Here is a 24053-nt window from a genome sequence, read left to right as displayed (position 1 = left end):
TTTTGAAAGTCTGCTCCGAGGAGGTCATTGTCTGCAGAAAGTAAACATCGGAAGTTGACGGAAGTCACGACGACAGTTTTGTTTTCGGTCTAGATATTTTTTGTGAAATTTCGCGAACGCGAGTCGCGAGTCACATACGTGTCCAGCTGCTTCTTACTACAGACATATTTTCTCTCTCTCTCTATTTTGAGAAGTTTTTGAAAGTTCAATCAGGGCCACCTACTCTCTCTCTGAATGGGTATGTTTTGTTCTTTGTTTATGGGTGTCACAGTTTTCTAAGACAAATGAATGCCCAGATTTTGTTATACATCTTATCAATAGTATTTTTGTATCCAGCAGTAATTATTATTAAATGAAGCGCAGCGCTGACTCCTAAGCCAACCCGCTGCCATGGTTCAACATTATGACCGATGAGTGCAAATATTTTTTTGTCAGCATCACTGACAACGAACATCGCTAAGATTGAGTGGGCAGCATTAGCCTGGCGTAAGAAAGCATTGCACTCTTTCGCTTATTCTAAGACACTGTCAGTCATTGGTAAGAATGCAAGGAATTTCCCCTCGTTCAATTTTCCTATCCAAAAATATATTGGATTCTGTTAATGTGGAAGAAGATGTCATGACTCATCATAGTCTGAGGGATGTCACCATTTGTTCCACTCAAGGAACACACATAACATCAATTCTATGCTTATTAATACAGTCAACAGGGAGGTTTTAATGAACCTTGAGACTCTTGACTGGTTGACTTACAGCAACTACCTAAGTATATTTTAACCCCTCTTGGAAGTCCTCTCTTTTAGGAACCTTTAATGGAGAAGAAATCAATCGAAAATTCATAGGTTTATGAACAGGGCCACCTGTGAGAATGACAGCCTTTGAGTCCATGATTTTTTTTTTTGATGAATCTCTTAGGATTAATTTTTCAGTGTGTTTGCGCGATTTCGAGACAATATTTTCTTGTACTTGGCTCGAGGGCCTTCTCTTTTAAATGGAATTCTACCCTTCTTGGTTGGTAGCTTTTTTTGTAACAAATTTTCACTCAAAACATCTGTAACTACCTATGGTTTTTATCTCTTTTTCTGTTGCGCTTTCAGAATATGCAGAATGTCAACGGGCAAAAATCCGGAGTTATTCCAAGGAATAATGTTACTATGAGGGATTCTTCACATATCCCTGTGTCCCAGCATGATGATTTAATTCAATTTATGTTTGATTGTAAGTTTTTCTATCGTAAAAGTATCTTCCCTTTTTTTATCAATTTTTTTAACTGTAGTAAAAACCTATAGATTTTTATTTGTGAATGGTACCTACCACAAAACATCTCAAAACATCAATTTGACTTAAATTTAAATTATTTAAAATACCTTTCTGTCTTAAGAGCTATATTTTTTATGTACATATGATAAATATTACAAAAGTGATACCCGAAGCTTTAACACGTCACTCAATATTGTGTGTATGCTCCAGACTTTTCAGGTGCTTCCTGGTTTGATCTAATTTATTGCGTCTCCATCCTACCGTGTTAAGGATGTTGCATGAACCTTCAGGCATTGCCAGATTTCCTTTTAAATAATACAAAGTCACTAGGGAAGTTATGAAATTTTTCCTTTGATTTTGTTTGAAATTTAATCTTAAATATCTGAAAATTTAAAGGAAAATTACACATACCTACCTTTCTTCCAAAGTGGATTTTTCATCAGGGGAAATTTGGTAACATTTGAATGTTCATACAGCGTTATTCCTTTGCAAGGCAGTATTGGTGGGTTGAGAGGCCAGTCTCCTGGAATGACTGTCACAAGCCCTGGTCAAATCGCATTTTGACCGAAACTGCTCGCTCAGATCTTAATTTTTTATTACTAATAATTTGGCGTTTGACCAGACGAAATTTGATTTGACTAGTTAGAAAGTACAAGAAATTATATTTTAACAAGGAGGAACTTCTTACATTAGAAAACCTGTCAATGTTCTGCGTTGATCCATGAATTTAATGGGCAGTGTATAAATAGCACCTCTTCACTAAAGCAATTCATAATTCAGGAGGTGATGCACTAAAATTGATTATTCTTATTGTGAAATCATCTTGTTAATTTGTCAAAGCATTTAATATTTAATTGTTAGAGGGGGAGGAAAGAGGACTAAAAATCGCGATCTTCAGTAGGGAAGTATCGCCTTAAATTTGAACTTTTATCAAGCCAACTAGCCAAAATATTAAAAAATCATCAAAATATTTGGATATTGAATTTTAATATTTGGAAGCTCTTCGCTGGTTATTATGTAGCAGAAAGTTAGGTGTGGCACTTTAAATTGTACATCCCATTTGCCTTTTTGCATTTATACCTCTTTTTTATGCATCTGCTCGTGCAGGTGCTGAGTTGCATCAAGTTGCAATGTATCACAAGTTCCCTCGGGTGAAAAATTCCGCCTTGTTCAAACATCATTCCTCATACTTTTCTTGAACATTTCCTGATTGGACCAACAGCATTCAAGAATTGACTAGTCACACTGTAATTTGGCCACTTCATTGTAGAATATTTATACAAAATGTATGTTTACTGAGCAGCATCCGTTAAATTGCAATTTGACCAGTCACAGCTTTTCACAGCTGCTTTTCGGGTTTGATCAGATTTCAGCTTTTGACAGCATCGAATAGAAATGATGGGAAGGCTAGCTTGCATTAGCATAGAAATGCGTGTCTTTCCCAAAACTGTGCCAATTCTAAAAATCTTGGAGGAAAAAAGGTCTTTGAGTTGAGGCCAATTTGAAAAAAATCAGAAGGTTGTAGAATTGCTGCATGCCTGATGGTAGCTTCTTTCAAAGCACACTAATCATTGGCACAATGAATAAGAATCAAAGAAATTTTTGTATTTTTAATGAAAATTGAGAAAAATAGAAAATGAAAAGATAGTTAAAGGAATGATATTATGATGGAAAAATTCCAGTGTAGGTATAATGTTTTAAGAAATTGATAAATTGACCGCGGTTAACAGAAACGCATCAAGTCGAATTTTAGAGAATAATTAGTTGGGAGTAGTTTTGAATACAGCTAGTTGTAAATTTTCTCTTTTCAAAAATTAGAAGGCGAAGAAAAATGTTTTTAATATGAAAACAATGTTAAACGTTGTCCTTACGTAGGGCCTTTCGAAGGAACAAAACTTCTAACTCCTTTTTCTCAGTTTTAACTTTATGCAATATGACCTATCGCTTTTAAAGTTGATCTATTTAATGAACCCTTGAAAATTTAAATGGCTGCGGGAATAATTGTGCCTTTAATAGTGGCATTCACAAGTGCAGCTGTTTTAAGCTTTCTTTGATTTTTCTTACAATCGTCAAAACAATTGCCAAGTTTAGGTAACACACCTAGCCGTGAAGAATGACCAATTGCTCAGCATAATTAATGTGTAAGAAATTATCACAGGGTGAAAAATTGTCAGAGAGGTGGCAACTAACATAGCATATTTTTATTTGAATGTACGTACTTTTAAGTCAAATTTTGCCATCGTAAGTACCCTCAGAGTGATGATACATTTGGTTTATGTTTTTTATTTATTTGTTTATTTTTTTCAGCATGGAACAAGGTTTTTTGTGAGCAACAAGCAAATGGCCAAGGTAACTCCTGTCTCCTTTCATATCTTGAACGTGATTGCTATCATTCACCAATGTTCCTCTCCCTAAACAGGCAATGTCTCCTGTGCTGTAGGAGACAAAAACTAATGCTCTCTGACTTGATGAATGATCTCATCTATGAAGGTTTTTCAGAAGAGACATTTCGATCCTCATTGGCTCTATAGCCTTTGTGGTTACATGTATGATCGTATTTTATTTTTTAAGTAAAATTCCCTAACTTTACAAATGAATCAAGTGTCATCTGGTAACTATGGACTAACCAAGAAGCCAGTAAGTGAAGCTTGAAGACTGAGTAATTATTTTTAAAATATGCACCTATATTCTCTCCTGTGCTAGTTTTAAAAAACCAAATACCAAAAAAAAGTTTAAAAAAGACACAAACCAGGTGGTGAATGTAAGTCACTTGTCAAATCAATGTTTCTAATCGGATTTTCTCTGCTTGGCACTGCTTCTTTCTAATTCTTTTAGAAAAAAAGGCAGTGTTACAGTAATAATCATGTATGTACTAATTATATTTTACCAAATGTTTAAAAAATATTTTGCATTGAATAATGCCTAAATAATGGACATTACGATGCGTTTTTGATACTTTGAATTTCTGATTTTACAGTAATACTGGTGCTACATCGTACTAACCTTTATCTGGGTGTAAACGAATCAGAAATTGCCACCTTTCTCTCTCTCATTACCTTTGATTTACATAAGTTATGATTTCAACAAATGTCTCTTTTTTCAGAAAGAATCAATGTCTCTTACTATAGTGAGGATGAAGTGAATTCTCAATTGAAAGGTAATACTCTACTAACCCGTCACCTAATATTATATCTCAAGCTTTTCATTTACTTGCCTGAGGCCTGATTCTATCACCTCCTAAAATCATTTCATCCTGAAGCATACGTCAAATTTTTATATATGTAGTGCAGGTCAAAGTTTTCAGCTCCTAAAAATCCTGCCGTTAGAGTCGGAAATGTTATTCTCACCATAAAATTTACTACACTTAAGCCCTCAAACCCCCCAGAAGCGAGCATTTGAAGTTTTGCTTTGTTCAGAAATTGAATTCGTCAGTAGGTGGCAGAATCAGGCCTTGCGATTGAAAATTGACTCAAGCCAGGGATCTTCATGAGGGTCAGCTTCAACAAAGTGGGCTAATGGCTCATTGTACATTTTATAAAATTTTGATATTGATCAACAGTAAGTTCATTTGAAAAAAAAGATCCTAAAATTATGCAAGTACCTACATTTTTGGGCCAAATTACTTATAATATACATAGAAAAATACCCATTTTTCCCTGATATTGATGACTATAGAATAAAACCATACATCTCCATTGTGATGTTTCAGACTTTCTGCTCCTATTATATTTGTTCGTAGAAAAACACGCCAACTTAATAGCTTTAAATTTATACAAAATATTCCGCTAAAAGAGAGGAAATAGGTATCAAGAGAGTTTTAATGAAATTACGTCAATTAGTTTTTCAAAGAAAAAATAAAATATTACAGGAAGTCTGCAACGTTTCGAATGGAGGTTTTGCATTTTTGCCATTAATATACTGTTTTCCAATGCCATCATTTTAAGCAGAGCAGAAATGCACTCCAACTTCACAACTCATTTTTTAAAAAGACTTTTTGGAGTCATATGTGTATGCGATCGTTCTCTGTTTTGCCGTCATCTCAAAATTAAGCCTTTTCAACCCGATCAGCATATTATATCAACACCAGTTCAGTTAGATTAGGACTCAAAAATTAATTACCCAAAAAGTCCATATTATCATCTGGATGAGCTACTTTTTTTGATCATGTGAATTTTCTTTGATTCTCTGGATGTTGCTCTAAAAATTTGGGATGTTGAAATTAAGGGCTACTTTGATGTGATCATAGTCACTCTTGATGCCCCTCCGGAGGATTCTCCTGAATACTCTGCTGCTTATTTTGGGTCTTTTCTTGATGTTTTGAATCATTTCTCATTTTAGATTTTATTCCTGTGGACCTGGAGGCTTTGAAAAATCGGCAAATAATTCACCACAACCTTTCTCAACACGCCTAACATTCCAAAATGCATAGGTTAATTTTATCACCTTTGACTCTCTGACCAGTATTACCTCGTACAGTTTTGTATATTTTGATAATGTAATGTAAATACATAAAATTTTATTTTTTCACCTCAAAAATGCTTGGTGGATATTCTGCCGTAACTTAATGGAATAATTAAGTTGAAAATGTTTAAGCGTATTTCAATACATGTAATTGCAGATCCAAGTGAAGTGTTATTTTTCCCCCTCTCCCCTGCGCGATCATAACATGACTTTCTGGGCAATGTATCCGCACTAAGTATTTGCACTCTTTCCAAACTATGATTCAAGCAAGTTAAATGAAAAATGGTAGAAAATAGGCCTGGAAAAAACCCTGGGATTCACTTAGACCTTAACCGAGGAGGGACAACCGTCACCATTCTTTTACAATTAAATAATTTTTTTTCTAGTATGCTAGAATTTTCTTACCTTGTTTACAAAAACCAGGCATTAGGATGGGAGAAGCAATTTTTTTGAATTCAATATCAATTATTTTGTCAACAATATATTTGCTTGAAACTTTTTTTTTTCCATTTACAAGTGCCATTAAATTCCTCACAAAATTTAATGCGAGAAGTGGCTCTCTCTTTATTCGTGATACCATTTTTCAGGGAGGCCCCCCGCAATTTCCTGTAATGCGCTGGGTTTTCACAAAAGATTTTACATAACGTGTTGATCAAAATTTTGTTAAATTTATGGTTAGTTATAGAAGGTGTGCCAAAATCACATTATTCCACAAGAGATAAAAATCTGGAAACCCTCATACAAAAAAAAAAAAAAAAAAAAAAAAAAAAAATCAAAATAGAAACGAAACCAAAAGTTTTTTTTTTAGCCTCCACAATTTGCATCCGTGGCCTGCCAGGTAGTTTATTCTTTTCCTCTCTTTGAGCCCAAGGTTTCATAAATATCAATTTGATAGTGAACTGCTTCATTGAAAAGAGACATTACAACAAAGAGAGTTAATTAAAAAAGAAAAATATTCTTAAAGCCATGAATTAAAAGTTTGTTTATTTTGTGTGATGTTTTGTTGAACATACATTATCTGTTCACTACCTAAAATAAGCGTATTCGTACAGAGCAAAGTAAATGCATCGCAGCTTATAGTAAAAGTAAATGTAAACACTTAATAACGAAAAAATATCTAATATCACAAGTAGCTTTTGAAACCTAGAAAATAAGTCATTTAATGACCAAGGTTTCTGATTAGTAGATCAAAGCATCAGTCTTTATTTTTTAAATAAAGTGCTTTCTTCACAGAAAACTGCACCTCAACCTGGATGGCACTGGTGACATTGTTAACAGCTGATTTCAGGTTGTCAACAAAAAATCACACTCATTCATCTTCACATCTTTTGAATGACATTGTTTTTCTCTCCTAATTGCAAGGAACTCGATAAAGTCAAAATTTTGAGATTAGCAACTTTTGGGAACTAGGATTCCGAAATTCAAGTGTTCTTCTAAAATTTACTTTTTTTTTGTTTTAAAGGTTTACAACTAAACGAAAACAGAATAACTCTGTTTTTTGAAACGTCATTTCATTTTCTTCCTCTCTTCTTCGTGACTTGTTTCATTTGTGACCAAAGAAATTTGAAAGTCTGGATTTATGAAGAGAGAAAATACAGGGTTCCTGGCAGTTTGGAAAACCTGGAAAGTCAGGGAATTACAGCGATCTTTAACAGTCAGAGAATTCAGAGAGACCTGAAAAAGTTACAGGATTCATACAAAGAGGCGCAGAATTTTTGGAGCCATACGTCCGCTCAGCAACTTCAGTTGAAGCCATTTGAGAGCAGAAACAGCCTTCAAGTGCCTTCTTCTATAATATGGCTCTAAGCTTCTATTGAATTAAATTCATTTCTTTTTAATTAATAGGGGAAAAATCTAAGTAGAAGCTTTGTTCAAAGCTCAGGGAAAGTCAGAAAATTTGAAAATTATGGAGTCGGGGGAAAGCAAAGAATTAAATGAAATTATGGAAACCCTGAGGCACAAAAATGGGACTGAGGTTTAGCAGATCAAGAAGTATTCTTGTCATGCGGTAGAAATACAAGTAATGTGCAACATCTGGGGCACATTAATAGGAATTTGGAACTGACAGTTAAGACTTTTGTCTCAATCCATCACAAATAAATTGACGCCCAATATAAGTTTTTGGAAAGTCACACAGTACTCAATACCGCCACTTTATGAGAATATATATGTTGAGCGAGCTAAAAGCAAAAATTATCTCTGTCACAGTAAAATTGGGGAAACATTTTTCAAAATCTCAAGACTTTCTTTGGTCATAAAAGTTATATAAACGTACTAAAAGTTCGGACGTGAACACCTATATCATCAATAAGGGGTCCAGAAAATACAGGTCAACAAGCAAAAAACCAATACAATGAGCGAATACACATAAATATCTCTCAATAATAAAAAGGAAATATCCTGAGCACTCGGTCACTGACTTAATCATCCATCATGTTTGCTCCTCGACACCCAGTAGCTACACAACAGAATGCTAGAATCCTGGCTAACACCATTTCCAAAGGTTATATTTATTATAATATCATGGATTATTGATTCTAATTCCACAAATTATAAGATCTTACAATCTTTTAAACTGAATAGAATATAAAAAATTAGAGAGGATATTAAGATAAAACAGAAATTCTAATTTTAGAAGAGAAAAATTACCATTTTAACAGTGGTTATGTACAAAAATTAAAGAGAGAGGAAAGAACTTTATAGCTGTTGCCTGAGTATTCAATTTTTTATTATCATACTCCAAAATGAGACTTCTTCATGAAATGATCTCTAAAAAGATCTCACTCCTACAGAGACTCAAGGGATTCTAAAAAAAAATTAATTTAGCTACGAGGTCTGAGGTCAAATACACAATGCAAAGTTGTCCCATTACTTGACTTCTCGATGACGTCTGGTTTTTTACTTTCTAGTAGTATACAGCATCAACATTTTTTAGTAATTTTGACAAAAGGGAAAAATATATACATATTATACAAATTGTGTTCCCATTTTTAAAACATTAGAATGGTTCAAACCTTCGGTGCAGTCGATTTATTCCCATTTCATCAAATCCTTAGCATTTGCTTCTCATACTTGCGAAATGAGATCATCATATCCAGAATCACTTTGTCAGTCCTGTATCCAAAATAAGATGTTAAACTGTCCAAAGAAAAATTGTCCACCTATAGAAAGGAAAATCAAAGATATGAGCAAAAAATTAACCTTTACTCTCCATATCTATCATGGAATTCTGGAAAAAAACTGGTTTTCAGCAGCCAAACCTCAGTTAACAGCTCACTTTCCACAGGGTGTGCGATTTCATATTCAGTCACCTGTACTTTAGACAACTTGATTAAAAATTCCAGTTATTTTGAGTTTGTCTTGATTTAAAATTAGAACCCATTTTTCTGATCGTGGTTCAAACTTGAATTACTCATGTCAGAAAATGCTCTGCATTTTAAAATTTATGGCTGTGATAATCATTTACTGGGATTACTTTCTTGTCAGATCAAAGAAATATCAGAGAGATTAGTGCTCAGGGAAATCCATTTTTCCTCCCATTGATCACTAACCAATTAGCGTGCAAGCCACGTCTAGCAGAGCAAGAAATCTGCACAGTTGTCCTGCGTCAGCAAAGGCAAGTGCACACTGTATATGCGATAAATCACCTAGAAACAGTGCCAGTTAACTTGTCTATGTATAGTTGTCCAAGGACGCTACTGATCAGAGTACGTGACTATGTGCGCAAATAAATTAAGTAAGGAAAATTAATTTCTTCAAAAAATAAAAAAAAAATCCCTGAGCTGAAATTGATTTTTTCGAAAAAGAAAAAATATATATTTTTGAAGATCCATTCTCCATCTTCAAAAAAAAAAAATCATCAGCTAAAAAAATAAAAATAAACGAATCAAAAAAAGGAAACTCACTTGAAGAATGCTGCAATTTAGATCATTCCTATTCATGATGAAGAATTGATGATCCTCCAATTTTCAGATGAGAAACAACACTGATGAGCTACTGAAATTACTCTTGGGTCAAAGCCAGTCTTGAAGGGAACCGAGTAGTAAAGCCTTTATCCAAAATTTAAGAGATGCTTTTCAAACTAAGAAGTCTACCGATGCTCAGGATAGCAATATGTACTATTTCCATGATTTTCCTACAAAATAAAGGACATTTAAGCATTAATATCCTCATTTTTTTAAACTTTTCTCTTCAATACAGTAATGCCATCACTCAAAATTGAGTTTTCGGTTGAAAACAAGCCATCCGACATGATGATAACTGATCTTTTGTGTGGTCATTGACGGTAGAAAAATCATAATGTAAATAGGTGTAATAATATATTTAGCGGTTAACTTACTTTAAGAGCAACTCACCAGGGCTCATTGAGAATTATACAGTGCAAAACAGGCCGAGGCACAGTAAAGCTTCAACTTTTAAGAGAGCAGTACACTTAAGATGACGGTAGCCAAATTGAGCCTTTTTCTAGGAGATGGTCATAAATTCTCCTTGTGCGGTTGACACATATTTTCATTAATTTCCGTGCTTGTGCCAATCTCAAACCATTATTTCTCTGACACTCTGCAATCATCAGTGCTTTGAACTGTGTGTAGGAAGCAGGAATGATGCGAGCTGAAGCACAGAGTTGTTTCTCATCCTCCAGTAATTTATCATAGCCAGGTAAAATTTCAATATCTAATCGACCAGAGGATCTTTTAAAATTCAACTGAATTAAATGATCTTTCAAATTAAATTGATCTTTTTTTATGGCTGCAATATTTTCAAGAGCTTTGGCGAATCTCTTCTTCTTGTCTAATTTTAGTTCTTTATAAAGCTCCACTTCTTTGAAAGTCTGCAGGCCTTTGATTCGATAATACTTAAGGTCTTGAAGTTTTGCTCTTAAATCATCTATTTGTTTTAGGTTGCCGAGTATTCCTTTGGCGTCACTTTTTGGAATGAACTGCAACATTCTGCTTATGTGGCTCACAATATCTTTGTTCAATGTAATCTGCAAAAAGAGTTCAGATACATATTTTAAAAGGCAGGTTATGAAAATTCTAAGTATTTGATCAAAGTGCAATAAAAATTTGGCTTCTTAAATAGATTTGGTTGAATTGTATCAGTAAGCATGTGATATGCTCTGGAAATTCCCCTTTTACTTGGGAAAAAAAGGGGAAGTTTTTCAGGTTTGGTTTGCTTGTTCACAACTTGGCACAAAAAAAAAAAAAATGTTTGCCATACTTCTTGTTCTAAAAATAAAAGTTTCAGCTTTTAATTTTTTCTTCGAGGAGTATCACATCAAATATTCTCCTTTGCAGCCTTCTTATACAACAGACAAACCTACAACACTCTTGAATGCTGCTGCGGGAGAAGCCATAAAACCAATGCTGATATATCCATTAAGGACTGAACATAAATCTGTGCTAAAGGTAACAACTAAATATTTTATTAAGAGCTAAGGCATGTTTAAAAGTTTTGATTATATGACTTACTATCTTAATCAGACTTTAAGTGAAAGTAGGAATCAAGATAGCCAGACATTAAAAAGCATATACAACTGATCAATATACCTACAATCAAAATAATTACCTGGTATTGTTTGAGCCAGGAGAAAGCATTTTGGTTGTAAAGTAGGTGATATTCCTTCACAAATTTCTTCATTCTCTCTCGTCTCTTCAAAACATGATTGTAATTCTCTATTAAGGCATATGATAAACAATTCAACAATAGATTGGAGTCATTGATCATACTAAGTTTAGAGACGGGAAGATCTGGAACTGTGCAATCGCTTAAGTCATTCATTATTGATAAATTGAGTTCAGCATTGTCAAAAGGATAAATATTGAAGTCATCTCTGGCACCACAGTATCCGGTGCTGGACGCCAATGGAGCCAGTTTAGCTTGAGATTTGGTAGAGCTCAATTTTAGCTCATCAGGACAGTTACAATTTTCATGCTTACTTTTGGAGTGATTGAAAGTATCATGATTGCTTGGCTTATCAAAAGTTTTTGAGTCCAGGGGACAGTGCCAGTCCACAGGTTCTTTTTTCATTTCGAATTCTGATGATGGTGTGAAATTTGAGCTGCTGGAAGAGGCAGATGTAGCATCACAAGAGTTATAATAGAAGCTCAAAGGTTTGCGGACTGAAGATTTGATCTTGGCAAACTCATCCAACTCAAAGATAAATGGCTGATCAACGTAAAATTTTAAATAATGAGATTCATAGACAGAAGGTGCTTTTGAATTGACATAGGTGATATCTTCCCAGTTACCGTAGCCATGTTTTTCTACAGCCTCCAAGAAGGCTAGTTCTTCTTCAGGTTTCCATACTCCAAATTCATTCAGAAAACAATGATACAGTTTGTAGAACTCGGAAGAGCATATTATACTTATTTCAGAAAGTTTAAAATAAGTGATCCTCTTCTTGATTGTGAGATAGCAATCTAGGCAATACACTGATTTTGATGGAAGAAAAACCGAGCAACCAACATTGGGCTCAAGTTGGAACAGACACTCAGAACAAAAGGAAAGTGAATTTTCCTGCGACAGCACAAAGATGATTTTCCGAGTATCCATGTCTGAAAAGCAAAACAAAAAATAGTCAGGTTACAGACTTTATGAGCTCATCATTCATGCTGATTCGAGAATAAGGACACTAAGATGGCAAACTTAAGGCGAATCTATATGATCTTAGAATAAAAATGTCACTACATTCTGCTGCTACCTATTCGCAAAATGCTAAAATTCAAATAAAATTGGCTTCTGGACGGCCAAAATGTGCCAATTTTTGACAAAATCACTCAATTTAATGAGGTGTGCAAAAAATGGTTAGAGGTTGGTAATGCTCTGGGGGGTGGGTGAGTCCTCATAATTTGGTCACCGAATGTGACAAGGGGTCATGAGGTGTGAAGCTCGGCATGACGTAAAGTATATGTATACTGGATTTCAACTTTTTATTAAATCTTGGGGGTTTTGTAAGCTAGTTTGTTAATCATACACTTTCTTGCTACCTGAAGCACAGAGCCTAATAGAGGTGTCGTTTGCTAAGTTGAGGGTTGTTTACTTTCGGTTTGCAAGTGCCAACTACGAATTTCGGCCTTTGCACAAAGCGGCGTTCGCTACTATCCACCTTGAAAACATCCGTCTCATGATCGTATTGTAAAAAAACTACTCATCAGTTATGATTTGCGACTTTTATGTGGTTGTGATTTCTGTGTGGCTAAAAATAAAAGTGTTACAAGGTTTGAAGGTATTAAAAAACTTATCTAAGCTTGTGTTCTTGCTCCTGCGAGAGTCGGATGTTTTCATGTGGATAGTAGTGACGCGGAAACACTTGCAAACCGAAAGTAAACAACTATTAACTTAGCAGAAGACTCCTCTAATTGGCAAAAGCTATACCCTCCCCTTTTCCCAGTGAGAAAATTGCTTCGGAGTTAGTTTTTTTTTTGTAAAAAAAGGTGGGGATTCTAAGCAAATGTTGCGTAGTTATTTTAGGAGTATCTGGACAAGTATTATGGTTGTGTTGCAAGGGGTGGGTAGGTGTCAAAAACCAGAAAAATGGTGTTGCATAGTCCATAGATAGCATGCCCTTTAAGATACTTCAGTAAAAATGATTTTCCTAGCAAACCTGTCAACAAATTTTCAAAACCTAGAGCTCAAGAAAATTCATAGGAATATCACATTAATTCCTTATTTGACTATGACTTTATGTTCTGATTTCATGGAAAATGATGGCATGGTATACAATGGACAGTTAGCTCAAAAATGCATGAATCTGAAGCGCCGAGGTGAGATGTCGTGATCATTGAAAAAGTTAATAAAAGAAATGCCAAGCGAATTTAATACTTACCGAAGATTTACGAGGAATTTTAACTTGAAATTACGACATACAATGCTGTCTTATATGAGGTATTTAGTGCGAAAATTACACTGTTTCTAAACTAAATTCTGGCTTCCTTACTATGCCCATTATTGACAGACACCCTATGTGATAAGAACATTCAAAGACACAATAGGGCAAAAGCTCGAATGCAATGATATTATGTAAAAATTAGTATGTAGGAGAGATCTGTCAATGAATAAAACAGGTTTTTACTTAAAATAATAAAAATTAGTAAATTGAGACAGAGAAATTGTAAACCACGATCGGCGTAATGGTCATAAATCTGAAATCGGCAGATAATAACAACATAACCTATACAAACCTTGCTTATCAGTGTAAGGCTAATTCACACCTGTCATAAGATAAGTGATTATGAGTGATGATAAGACATTACTGAAAAATAATATTAGACAAAAGATTCCAAATATTCTTTTGACTTAGACTTCACGTGAGTAACTTTTCTCTGCAGTTTTTGATATGGAATTATGAAAACAGCAAAATCCCTCATTGAAATTATTCTGATGCGTACGTAAAAACCAAAAACTACATTCTACGTTGGTCATGGTTGGTCAGTGTGAACATGGCTTCAGTATGTGTTTATTTCATGATGGTAGCCGCCGTCGTGTCGCAGTATTCGTATTAATCAAAGACATAAAGACGGAGCACTAAAAGCAAAAAATGAAGCTTCTAGAGCTTCTTTTCAATCACCTCTACTATTGGCTAGAGGATTGGCGCGAAATCGGGACAAGTTTGAATTCAAATGTAGGGCGGGAACTAATAAATAAAATTGCGGAAACAAAGTATTTTAGGTTGATTTTTGCCCAAATCAGGTACACACTCATATTTTATTAACTTTAAGTTAGTTTCGGTCCGTCGTCGACCGACTGATTTCATTTGGAGTAACGTAGATCTAGAACTGTAACGGCTGTTTGAACCTGCAGAACCACCATAAGCAGAAGAAAAACTAACTTTATCTGAGATTACTGCCTGTTACCGAGCAAAAGTAGTGTAATATATTAGGACGCAGACCGAACTTTCTTAATATAATCGTTTTAAGCATTTAAAACACGTTTCGAAGAAGAAATAAGGAAAAATCAAGAGGACAAGTTCAAATCAAATTTCCGTTTGCCGCCATGGATTCCCGCGCTCATTTACACACTCACACAAGCGCGCAGCGCCGAACCTAGCTTCACTTTTTCCCCGTGCTTTTAGATACGAGCACTCCGTCTTTATGTCTTTGGTATTAATTCTTAACTTTTTTTTATGTTTTTAGTCGTATTTACATGGTTATTTCTTGACCCAGTGCGCAGCAGTTTATCATTATGGGTATCCTAGAGAAAATCTCAGAAATTGAGAAGGAAATCTCGCGAACTCAGAAGAACAAAGGTATGCATTCTCGTAACCTCTCTGAGGCAGCATGAAGTGAAGCCTCGAAAGGCATTGAAATATATTTTGTTCATTCCTCAGGTTAAATCAGGACTTTGGTATCAAGTTGAAAATGATTTACAGACAATGCCTATACTAAGTTGATGGTAGAAACTCAAAACACGCACTCCTTAACATAAAATAGTTTTGCTGTGAGGTACAAGCTCCTCCCCTCTAAGTGCAGACGAACAGGGAAATCTTGGACGTATATGCCCTATCACAACAGAGTTATTGTCCAGCAGAGCCTGGTCTCTTTGGATTTTTATAAATTTATCTCTTAACGGTATAAGTGGGCAGTCCTTTATCAATTAAAGCCTGATAGAGTAGACCAAGTTGACAATCGTTCAGTCGAAGTAGGTAGGATTGCATTTTCTCTTAGATTACACTGATTCTATGTTCTATGACTGATAGTTTCATTAATTATTGAAAGCTCGCTAATGATAATCATTAACAGAGTCAGAACAAGCTGAATTGAATACAACTCTAAAAAATTTCTGCACTCTATTCCTCCTAAAAATTATTTTAGAATGCATTTTGGAGGAGGCTCCGAATGTGTTCCTAAATTAATTTTCCATTACTAGTGAGTACAGAAATTTTTCAAAACTAAGCATACCGAAAGCTCTCCTTCTAGCACAACTTCACCTGGCAATTTTTCACCCTGAATAGGAAATATTAATGTGTCTGTGCTAAGTGTGGTCACTTGTATGTGCTAAGTCTTAAAAAACTGTTTTTATTTTCCAGCAACTGAATACCATCTGGGAGTATTAAAAGCAAAGCTTGCCAAGTACCGCGCTCAGTTACTAGAGCCTCCTAAAAATGCAAGTAAAGGAGAAGGTTTTGATGTCCTGAAGTCTGGTGATGCTCGAGTAGCTCTCATCGGTTTTCCATCTGTGGGAAAGGTAATCTTCATTCTTCCTCCCAACAAACGATGTAATTTCTGATTGGCTGAAATCAGCTGAACCACCAATAGAAATCCATCAGTCACCGTTTTGGTGCCTTGGATTTCAGACACGCCACTGCAAAATTTTTCAAATTGGCAATTACTTACTACGTTGAAAAATATGTTTTTTCCAAGTTTTTGTCAACATTTTGCAAAACATTTAAAGTTTTATTTGAAACGTTGACTGAAATGTTTTTTTCATTTATTCAGAGTTGACTGGGCACTCTCATCAATCCTTTCGTTCAATGACTCAATCATTAAATGAAAATGTTCAATATGGCTGATTCTTTCAAAGCAGGTGCTTTCACCATGAGATGACATTCTACGGCAAATAAATTTTATTTTGGGTTTCTTGAGTGCCCAAGGCCAATAAAACCCTCATTACACAATAAAATTTCAGTTTGTTTGAGTGCTTGTCCCTCACTTCCAGCGCCAATAAGAGAGTCTTAAAGTAAGTAGAGAGTCTTAAAGTAAGTAATCAGAGTAAGTTTCCATGGTCATAATTTTAAAATATGAAAAGATATGTCAAATCCATTGTTAATTTTTACTCTGAAATTTCCTTGATTTCTCTTTTAAGCCAGTAGCTTGTAATTGAAAATTCCCACTAGAATTTTATTGAAATTAATCGTACTTAATTAAGTTCTCACTCGGGAAGAGTAGACATGTTTTTGTAATATGACATTACTTACCCTTCAGAGGTGTACAATAAATTTTGACCGAAAAGCAGCTTTCCCTGTTTTCCTTCTTCTGAACTTTGTGTAACTTTGCAAGTATGCACCCATCTCCCTCCCCCAAAAATACCCTTAGAAAAATCCTTTAAAAAATTAACATGAAAAATGACCGATTTTTGTTATAACTTTGTAGTCGAGAGATATAAGAAGAATTAATTGATTAATATTCATTAGTAATTAGAGAGTCACCAACAATGGTTGAGTTTTCTGTGATCGTCCTTAGATGCAAAGCATACTTGAATTTAAGACTGAGGTATACTTTCTGCTATTTGCTGTGTTAATAATTTACATGAAATGAGCTCATCTCTAAAATTTTGAGAAGTTGAAGACCATAAAGAAAAAAAGGAGGTGTTTGTATTTTGGGCATCTTGGATTTTTTTGATGACGTAGATCAGTACAGACGACTTTTATTGGAACTATTTTCTTAAATAGAACTCTATTCGAAATAATGGAATTTATGGAAAAAATTTATTCCATAGAAAGTGTTTGAAATCATATCATGAGTTGATTTAAGCAAAAAAATCTGACTTAATGGTCCGTTTTTCACAATTCGAATCCTGGATTTTGCCGGCCATGCTGTACCGACCTACGTCTCAAAGTAAACAATCCTCAAGATGCCAACACCTCCTTTTTTTCTTTCTCTTCCTCCTAAATATACTTAAGTAGGTACTTTTTTTTTTACCCTCCCCCCCTCCCTCAAACACCTCAATGTGCTCAAGCTCCTTTTTTCTCATGTCTAACCTGCTTAAACCATGATATTCCACACCCCAAGAGGCTCAGTTTATTTTCGCTCAAATTTAAATAATTTTTCCTGTTGGAAAAATTGTGAAGCATTGGACTGGGGGTCCATTGAGACCTCCTCCTTCTGATCAATAATGCTTAGTGCAGATTGTGATTCATATGTTTTCAGTCAACGCTTCTGAGTACTTTGACTTCAACCGAAAGTGAGACTGCAGCCTATGAATTTACCACATTAACATGCATCCCGGGTGTCATTGAATACAAAGGCGCCAACATTCAACTTTTGGATTTGCCGGGTATCATTGAAGGTGCCTCACAAGGCAAAGGTCGAGGACGACAGGTATGAAGAATCACTAGCTCAGGGGCCTAAAAACTTCCAAAATACAAACTGTTTCTTGCAATTCTGCGTTTTTACTCAAAGACATAATGACGGAGTGCTCGTATCTAAAAGCACGGGGAAAGAGTGAAGCCTGATTTGGCGCTGGGTGCTTGTGTGAGGGTGTTAATGAGCGCGGGAATCCATGGCGGCAAAGAAAAATTTGATTCGAACTTCTCCTCTTGATTTTTCCACATTTCTTCTTCTAAATGTGTTTTAAATGCCTGAAACAAATATATTAAGAAAGTTGGGACTGCGACTTTTTATAATACACTTACTTTTGCTCGATAACAAGCAAGGATCTCAGATAAAGTTAGTTTGTTATCTGCTCATGGTGGTCCTGCCGGTTTAAACAGGCCATTACAGTCCTAGATGATCGTTACTCCCAAATGAAATTAATTGGTCGATGATGGAATAAAAATAACCTAAAGTTAAAACAATATATGCGGGTAAGTGAATTTGGGCAAAACTCAACCTAAAATATTTTGTGTAAGCAATTTTATTCAGTTCCCGCCTTACTTTTGAATTTCAAACTTGTCCCGATTTTGCAGCCAATCCTCTAACCAATAGTAGAGGTGGTTGAAAAGTAGCTTCATTTTTGCTTTTAGCGTCCCGTCTTTATGTCTTTGTTTTTACCTCTCAGCATTTTAGGACCCTTTATTTTTCAAGACCTCTTTTTTGAAATTATGATATTGCTTCACATCTCACGATGTACTCAATGTTCTAAGATTTGTCTGACTGCTCTTTCATGAGACAGCTGCAACAGCTCTTTCATGAGATCAGTTGTATACTAGGTTGCCTCAATGAGGGAAAACTGGGAAATGTCAGGAAAAATGACGATAGTGTCAAATAAACATTTTTAATTCACCTTTATTTGCTTTTTTAGAATAGGTTTGACGTTTTGAACAACAAAATTTGCCTGAAAACTATTTTAAAGTACGTCTTTTTAACCGTTAGATGAATCTTCGATTGTCAGGAAATTTTACCAAACTATGTCAAAGAAATCAGAGAAATTCATGTTCTAAATCTTGTTGCAACCCTGTGTATGTAGCTGCAATGATATTTTAAAGAAAAAATATGTATGGCTACAGAATAGGTAGCCAGGTATAGGTAGCAGAATGGGTAGAGGTAGAGATAAGTATCTCCAATTCCTAGTGGCAAAACTTGCCAAAGACCAATAAGCTTAAGCAGCTTAAGCAGATATAAGCTTTTAAAAAAAAAATTAAAATGATTTTTCAGTTTTTTATGAAAAATGCCCCCTAGGATCTTGAAAGAACAAGTTCATGGGAATTCTTGATCTTTTGACTATTAACATCGATTGATCTTTCATTACAATGATGAAAAAAACTTGATCCCATCATATTCCACTACAATTCTCTCGTCAATTGTTCCAGGTAATTTCAGTAGCAAGAACTGCAGACTTGGTCTTGATGATGTTAGATGCCACCAAACAAGACGTCCAAAGATCACTGCTGGAGAAAGAATTAGAAAGCGTTGGAATCAGATTAAACAAACAAAAACCTAATATTTATTTTAAGGTAGGACTCATCTTTTCTTCCTTCATTTTCTAATTTGTTGATTCTGTTTGGATATTTCTCTCCTTTCCTTTTATTTATCAGTGACAAGTTAAAGTGGCAAAAGTAACTTTTTTTTTGCAAGGAACACAGTATCGTCTGCTCATCAGAAGTCTTGTCACTCAAGTATTCACTGAGTCACTTTTTGCAGGAATCAATCAGTTCTTGCAAAAAGAGAAAAAGAGTCACTAAACTTTGTGTTGCTAAATTCAAAGGACTGCCTTTATCTTGAAACAATTGTGACCTTGAATAAAATTGTGAAATTGACCCCATGTTTAATGTAAAGAAGGATCACTACACTGTTCCAAGAAGCAGCTTTTTCCGAAATTCAAAACGCAACAGTTTGCATATTTGTATCAAATTTAAAAACTTTTATGGTTTTTTGTTTTTTTTTTTTTTTTAAATGAAAATTTTAAGGTTGCATCCTGCAGTCTTGTAACTTATTTACTGACGCAGTTGATGTCTCTTCGGCCAATTTCATTATACGCTTTAAGCGAGTAATAAATCAATCAGAGCCTTGATTTGCGAATTGAAGATTACTGAAATTAATTCCCATCCAATATAATAATGGTTTATTTAGTACTGGTTAGGAAAAATTTGAATTTTTTGCTTACATGAAAAACCAGAGTCCAAAGGAATCAATGGCGCACTACAACAGTTTTTTGCAGGCCTCCCAATGAAAGTAGTGTACCTTCCCTATCCTAAGTCTCTTAAAGTGTAAATAAGGCGCAATAACTAAGCGGAAAAGCTGCTGTAAAAGTTGTAATATTTTCATACTAAGTAATACGGTAGCTAACCGTAACGTTCAGTGTGCGTTTTAACTCAAGTCGATTACTTAGAAGGAGCAAGCAGACATTATTTTAATATTAAACAGATAAAATCTTAAAGCTTCAAACGTGTACTCTCTAAAAGCTGATGAAAAATTACTTATTTATTGTTGAGTGCACCTGTTGACGGCTAACTGTATTCACTTTAACAATGCATCTGATGTTGTCCAAAAAATAAACAAAGAATTTTTGTTTTCCAGATAAAAAAAGGAGGTGGTATAGCATTCAACTCAACATGTTTACTGACTAAAGTGGATGAAAAACTAGTCCAAATGATCCTGCACGAATACAAAATATTCAACGCTGAAGTCCTATTCCGTGAAGACTGCACTGCAGATGAACTAATTGATGTTATCTCTGCCAATCGAGTATATCTTCCATGTATGTATGTGTATAACAAAATAGATCAAATTTCCTTGGAGGAAGTGGACAGGATTGCTCGGCAACCCAACAGTGTTGTTGTAAGGTGAGTTGTCGTATTTTTTCACACCTTCAGTTTATCAGTGGATAGTAACAATTGAGGACTTCTGTGGTAAGAGAGCAAAGAGGCTTGCAGTGCTAAAATTGTGCAACTTTTTCCTGTATCTATAGCTGACCTAGATATTTGAAAGTTGGGTTTAGTACATTATCCCTGCATACAACTTGAATTTTTCTCAGTTTTCCATGAAAATAATTTGATTCTGAGTAAATGAAGTTCGTTTCGTGCAAATTGCAGAATCTGAGCAGAATTGCAAACCTTACACATGCATCCTTTGAAGGAAGAAGTACTTAATTTTTAAAAACAAAAAGCTTAGATCGAACTTCAATTGTTTCATCCGGCAATTTCATCCAACAAATGGGATACTTTATAGATTCCAAAGTTTTGGTGTCTGGAGGGCACAGCTATCTTTAAATTTTTTTTATCGAAGATCTTTGTATTTAGCTATCATCGCATCAAAATGTGTAATGTTTATTGCTGTTTCAGTTGTAATATGAAGCTGAATTTGGACTCATTATTGGATACACTTTGGGAATGTCTATCTTTAATCAGAGTATACACTAAAAAACCTGGACAGCCACCTGACTTTGATGATGGTCTCATTTTGAGGCGTGGCGTAACAGTTGAACATGTTTGTCATACCATTCATAGAACTTTAGCTGCTAATTTTAAATATGCCCTCGTTTGGGTGAGTCTTTTTTCACCTCCTTTTTATTCTAAATTTTAGATTAATTACTTTTAAATTTATTTTATTTTAACCAATAAGTTTTCTTGCAGTAAGAGCCAATAAAAACCTGGTCTTAGTTTTCTAAAGTGAAGTAAGAATACATATTTTGACGGAGCCATCTCTCATCGAGCCAGACCATTTTCTGCCACTTAAAGTAGTGATCTATCTTTTTTTGATCGAGTATGTGAAGCCTGCACCTATGCAGTAGTTCATTTGGTTAAGTTTTTCTTATATTTTAATTTCTTTGGAGCTGTACTTCACCCAAGTGAATACTGTCTTTACAAGCCCCCAGAAAAATTATCGAATGAAGCACCCTGGTTTAAATTTTTTTTACTCTCTTGCAAATGCCATGATTCTGGGTGACTGAAACACTGATTTGTAGAATGATACAGTACTCAACGTGAGCCTCTGTGGTGTAGTGGTCAAGATAGTTTGCTACCGGCTAGTGATGGCGATATCAAATCGATTATTTCGGTAAATCGATTTTTTGGAAAAAATAATCGGAAAAATCGAATCGATTTTTGGTTGCCGATTTTTAATCGAAATCGATTTTTCGAGCAGAAATCGAATTATTGAAAAAAATCGAAATTTTCTACGATAATGTGGCACAAAAAGGCCTAAATTCTGTGAAACCCGAGTTTTATTTCAAGGTTCAAATTTGTTTTTAGCGTTGAAGGTGGATTTTCAAGTGTTTTAAAATCGATTTCGAAGAAAATCGATTATACCTTAAATCGATTTTTTCCATCCGATTTTAAAATCGAATCGATTTTCTACCGAAAATCAAATCGATTTCCCGAAATCGATTTATTCGAAAACATCGCCATCCCTACTACCGGCACTGAGATCCCTGGTTTGATTCCTGATGATGACAGGCTTTATCATCATTTGAAAAGAAGTCATTTTGGCGATAGAGGACCACACCATTCCGATACTCTGTCCGTTCTTTAGAGATAACAGAGCAGGGCAAGAATAGGACCATTAGTAGTAGTTTGTCAGTGCTGTTCGATTGTGTTGTGATTAAACTGAGGATCTCTTGTGGTGAACGCGACTGCCAGCATTATCCATGTGTGAGATTTTGAAGCAACGCAGTTGGGCTCAATGCAATTATGGCTGTGCTCTACAAGTCTGTGCTCAGTTGCATCTTAGCCTCTCAGTATGAAATGGAATATAACACTAGTAGTTCAACAAATCTCCTTTAGTCCTCTCCTTCAGGCAGGAGGCCCTGGCTCAGGAATGGGAGGAAAATAAGGTTACTACTATTACTAGTAGACAGTGCTGAACTACATAGAAAAGTGGGTAAAAATTTATACGCCTACAAATATGGCCACTAACCCTTAGAAACGATGTAAAACCAGGTGGTACATTAGTCTAGATGATGCCACCTGATGATTGTTCCGCCTCTCTGATCGTTACACTGAACACACTCTTCAGACTGGCTACAACCTCCTACACCTTCTCAAGAGCATTGGCTTCGCTTCCAAATTTACCAAATAATGAGGTTTTTATTACTACAAAACTTTTACCTTCAATTACAATATTATAGCCTTCATTACAATACCTAGTTGGGAGAATACACTGATAGAATTTTTTTTTGGGGGGGGGGGGGGCGGCTCCTCTGAAGGAACAGTCATCAGAAATTTCATACCTGAGCCCAACTCTTGCTGGCAGTTTTGTATGGTTGAAAATTGTGGCAATCATGTTGACTTTGTTATTCAATCGCTGATTAATTATTTGCACTGTTGAGGAACTAATAATGGCTTGAGCCTGCTGTGAAAAGAGCTCAACTTGTGTACAGCTTGAGTTCAGAATATAATTTCTCCTTTCACTGTCGAATTTAGTAGTTAAATTTGCAACTTGCTGTCAACTGTAAACCAAAAAGATGTGAGCCTTGAGATTTATGAATTTACAATTTTTATGTTGCAGGGCACAAGCACAAAATACTCGCCTCAGAGAGTAGGAATTCAGCATGTTATGGACGATGAAGATGTGATCCAAGTTGTTAAAAAGTAATCAATTGTTATTTCTCTTTATTTTATGTACAAAAATACGTGTTGGCGCAAACTGAAAAAAAAAAAAACCCTGTTAATAAATTTGTAATTTATTTGTATGAATTTTATCCTGCCTTTTAAGTGAGCCTTTAATGTAGCAGCGACCAAATTATACCTATAAGTTTGCTTTCCTCTTTCTTGTAAGGGAAGATGAAGCACGTCAGTTTTGGTATAAACTAATCTTTCAAGTTTTAACCAGACTCGAAATTGGAATACTTCTTTTTTAAAAAAATACCATTGGTAATATTTGGCACTAGAATGCATGCCTATGCTAATGCAAAAAACAGGTGAAAAACCGTGATTGACTTGTTTCATTGTAAATTTTTTTTGGACCTATTAAGTTGTTTGTACTTTTGGCCATTATTAATCTTATCAATTTTTCAAAAGTAATCAAGACACCTCCCCAAACTAACACACATCGAAGTCAACATTTTTCTCTTCACCCCCTTAAAAAGCGACCACTAAAGAATCGAAGCACTGGGTGCAAAAAGGGCATTTCTTGGTTGCGGTGTCTCGGAATCTCCGCTGACGGTTCATCCATTATAATTAAAGCAAATGTATGGAATTCGTGGAAACTTTTAATGAATTTTCTTCATGATTTTACA

The 24053-nt window shown here is 35.1% G+C and overlaps 3 protein-coding genes across 4 annotated transcripts; 2 read left to right on the top strand and 1 right to left on the bottom strand.

Annotated features, from left to right (window-relative positions):
* The first annotated feature begins 38 nt into the window (after window positions 1-38).
* On the top strand, window positions 39-5883 carry LOC140224024 (mapk-regulated corepressor-interacting protein 1-like). Its single transcript, XM_072296928.1, has 5 exons — window positions 39-238; window positions 1097-1217; window positions 3567-3608; window positions 4363-4416; window positions 5598-5883. The coding sequence occupies exons 2-5, from the start codon at window positions 1100-1102 to the stop codon at window positions 5669-5671; spliced, it is 288 nt and encodes a 95-aa protein (XP_072153029.1). The 5' UTR covers window positions 39-238; window positions 1097-1099; the 3' UTR covers window positions 5672-5883.
* A 792-nt stretch (window positions 5884-6675) lies between these two features.
* Window positions 6676-13927, bottom strand: LOC109043632 (transcriptional adapter 2-alpha). Of its 2 annotated transcripts, none has more exons than XM_072296927.1 (5): window positions 13549-13927; window positions 11289-12277; window positions 10060-10707; window positions 9626-9855; window positions 6676-8881 (listed from the first exon to the last, which is right to left on the bottom strand). In XM_072296927.1, exons 2-3 carry the CDS (start codon window positions 12273-12275, stop codon window positions 10153-10155), a joined length of 1542 nt encoding a protein of 513 aa, XP_072153028.1. In that variant the 5' UTR covers window positions 12276-12277; window positions 13549-13927; the 3' UTR covers window positions 6676-8881; window positions 9626-9855; window positions 10060-10152. The 2 variants fall into 2 exon arrangements, with proteins under 2 accessions (XP_072153028.1, XP_018916458.1); XM_019060913.2 differs by having other exon boundaries at window positions 10076-10707.
* Window positions 13928-14086: 159 nt separating this feature from the next.
* Window positions 14087-23511, top strand: LOC109043665 (developmentally-regulated GTP-binding protein 2). The gene is made up of 8 exons (XM_019060955.2): window positions 14087-14225; window positions 14830-14967; window positions 15748-15905; window positions 17588-17758; window positions 19189-19332; window positions 20396-20661; window positions 21160-21361; window positions 23324-23511. The coding sequence occupies exons 2-8, from the start codon at window positions 14904-14906 to the stop codon at window positions 23408-23410; spliced, it is 1092 nt and encodes a 363-aa protein (XP_018916500.1). The 5' UTR covers window positions 14087-14225; window positions 14830-14903; the 3' UTR covers window positions 23411-23511.
* The last annotated feature ends 542 nt before the right edge of the window (window positions 23512-24053 follow it).

The sequence above is a fragment of the Bemisia tabaci genome, chromosome 2 (assembly GCF_918797505.1).
Source record: "Bemisia tabaci chromosome 2, PGI_BMITA_v3".
NCBI classification, from domain to species: domain Eukaryota; kingdom Metazoa; phylum Arthropoda; class Insecta; order Hemiptera; family Aleyrodidae; genus Bemisia; species Bemisia tabaci.
Note: the sequence above shows the minus strand (reverse complement) of the source record. Positions and strands in the feature narration are given on the sequence as shown.

Coding starts and splice junctions, on each gene's coding strand:
- LOC140224024 (XM_072296928.1), top strand. CDS start 1,100: ATGCAGAATGTCAACGGGCAAAAATCCGGAGTTATTCCAAGGAATAAT. Junction 1,218..3,566: donor AATTCAATTTATGTTTGATT/GTAAGTTTTTCT, acceptor TATTTTTTTCAG/CATGGAACAAGGTTTTTTGT. Junction 4,417..5,597: donor AGTGAATTCTCAATTGAAAG/GTAATACTCTAC, acceptor TTCTCATTTTAG/ATTTTATTCCTGTGGACCTG.
- LOC109043632 (XM_072296927.1), bottom strand. CDS start 12,275: ATGGATACTCGGAAAATCATCTTTGTGCTGTCGCAGGAAAATTCACTT. Junction 10,708..11,288: donor CCTGGCTCAAACAATACCAG/GTAATTATTTTG, acceptor CTCTTTTTGCAG/ATTACATTGAACAAAGATAT.
- LOC109043665 (XM_019060955.2), top strand. CDS start 14,904: ATGGGTATCCTAGAGAAAATCTCAGAAATTGAGAAGGAAATCTCGCGA. Junction 14,968..15,747: donor GCGAACTCAGAAGAACAAAG/GTATGCATTCTC, acceptor TTTATTTTCCAG/CAACTGAATACCATCTGGGA. Junction 19,333..20,395: donor AACCTAATATTTATTTTAAG/GTAGGACTCATC, acceptor TTTGTTTTCCAG/ATAAAAAAAGGAGGTGGTAT.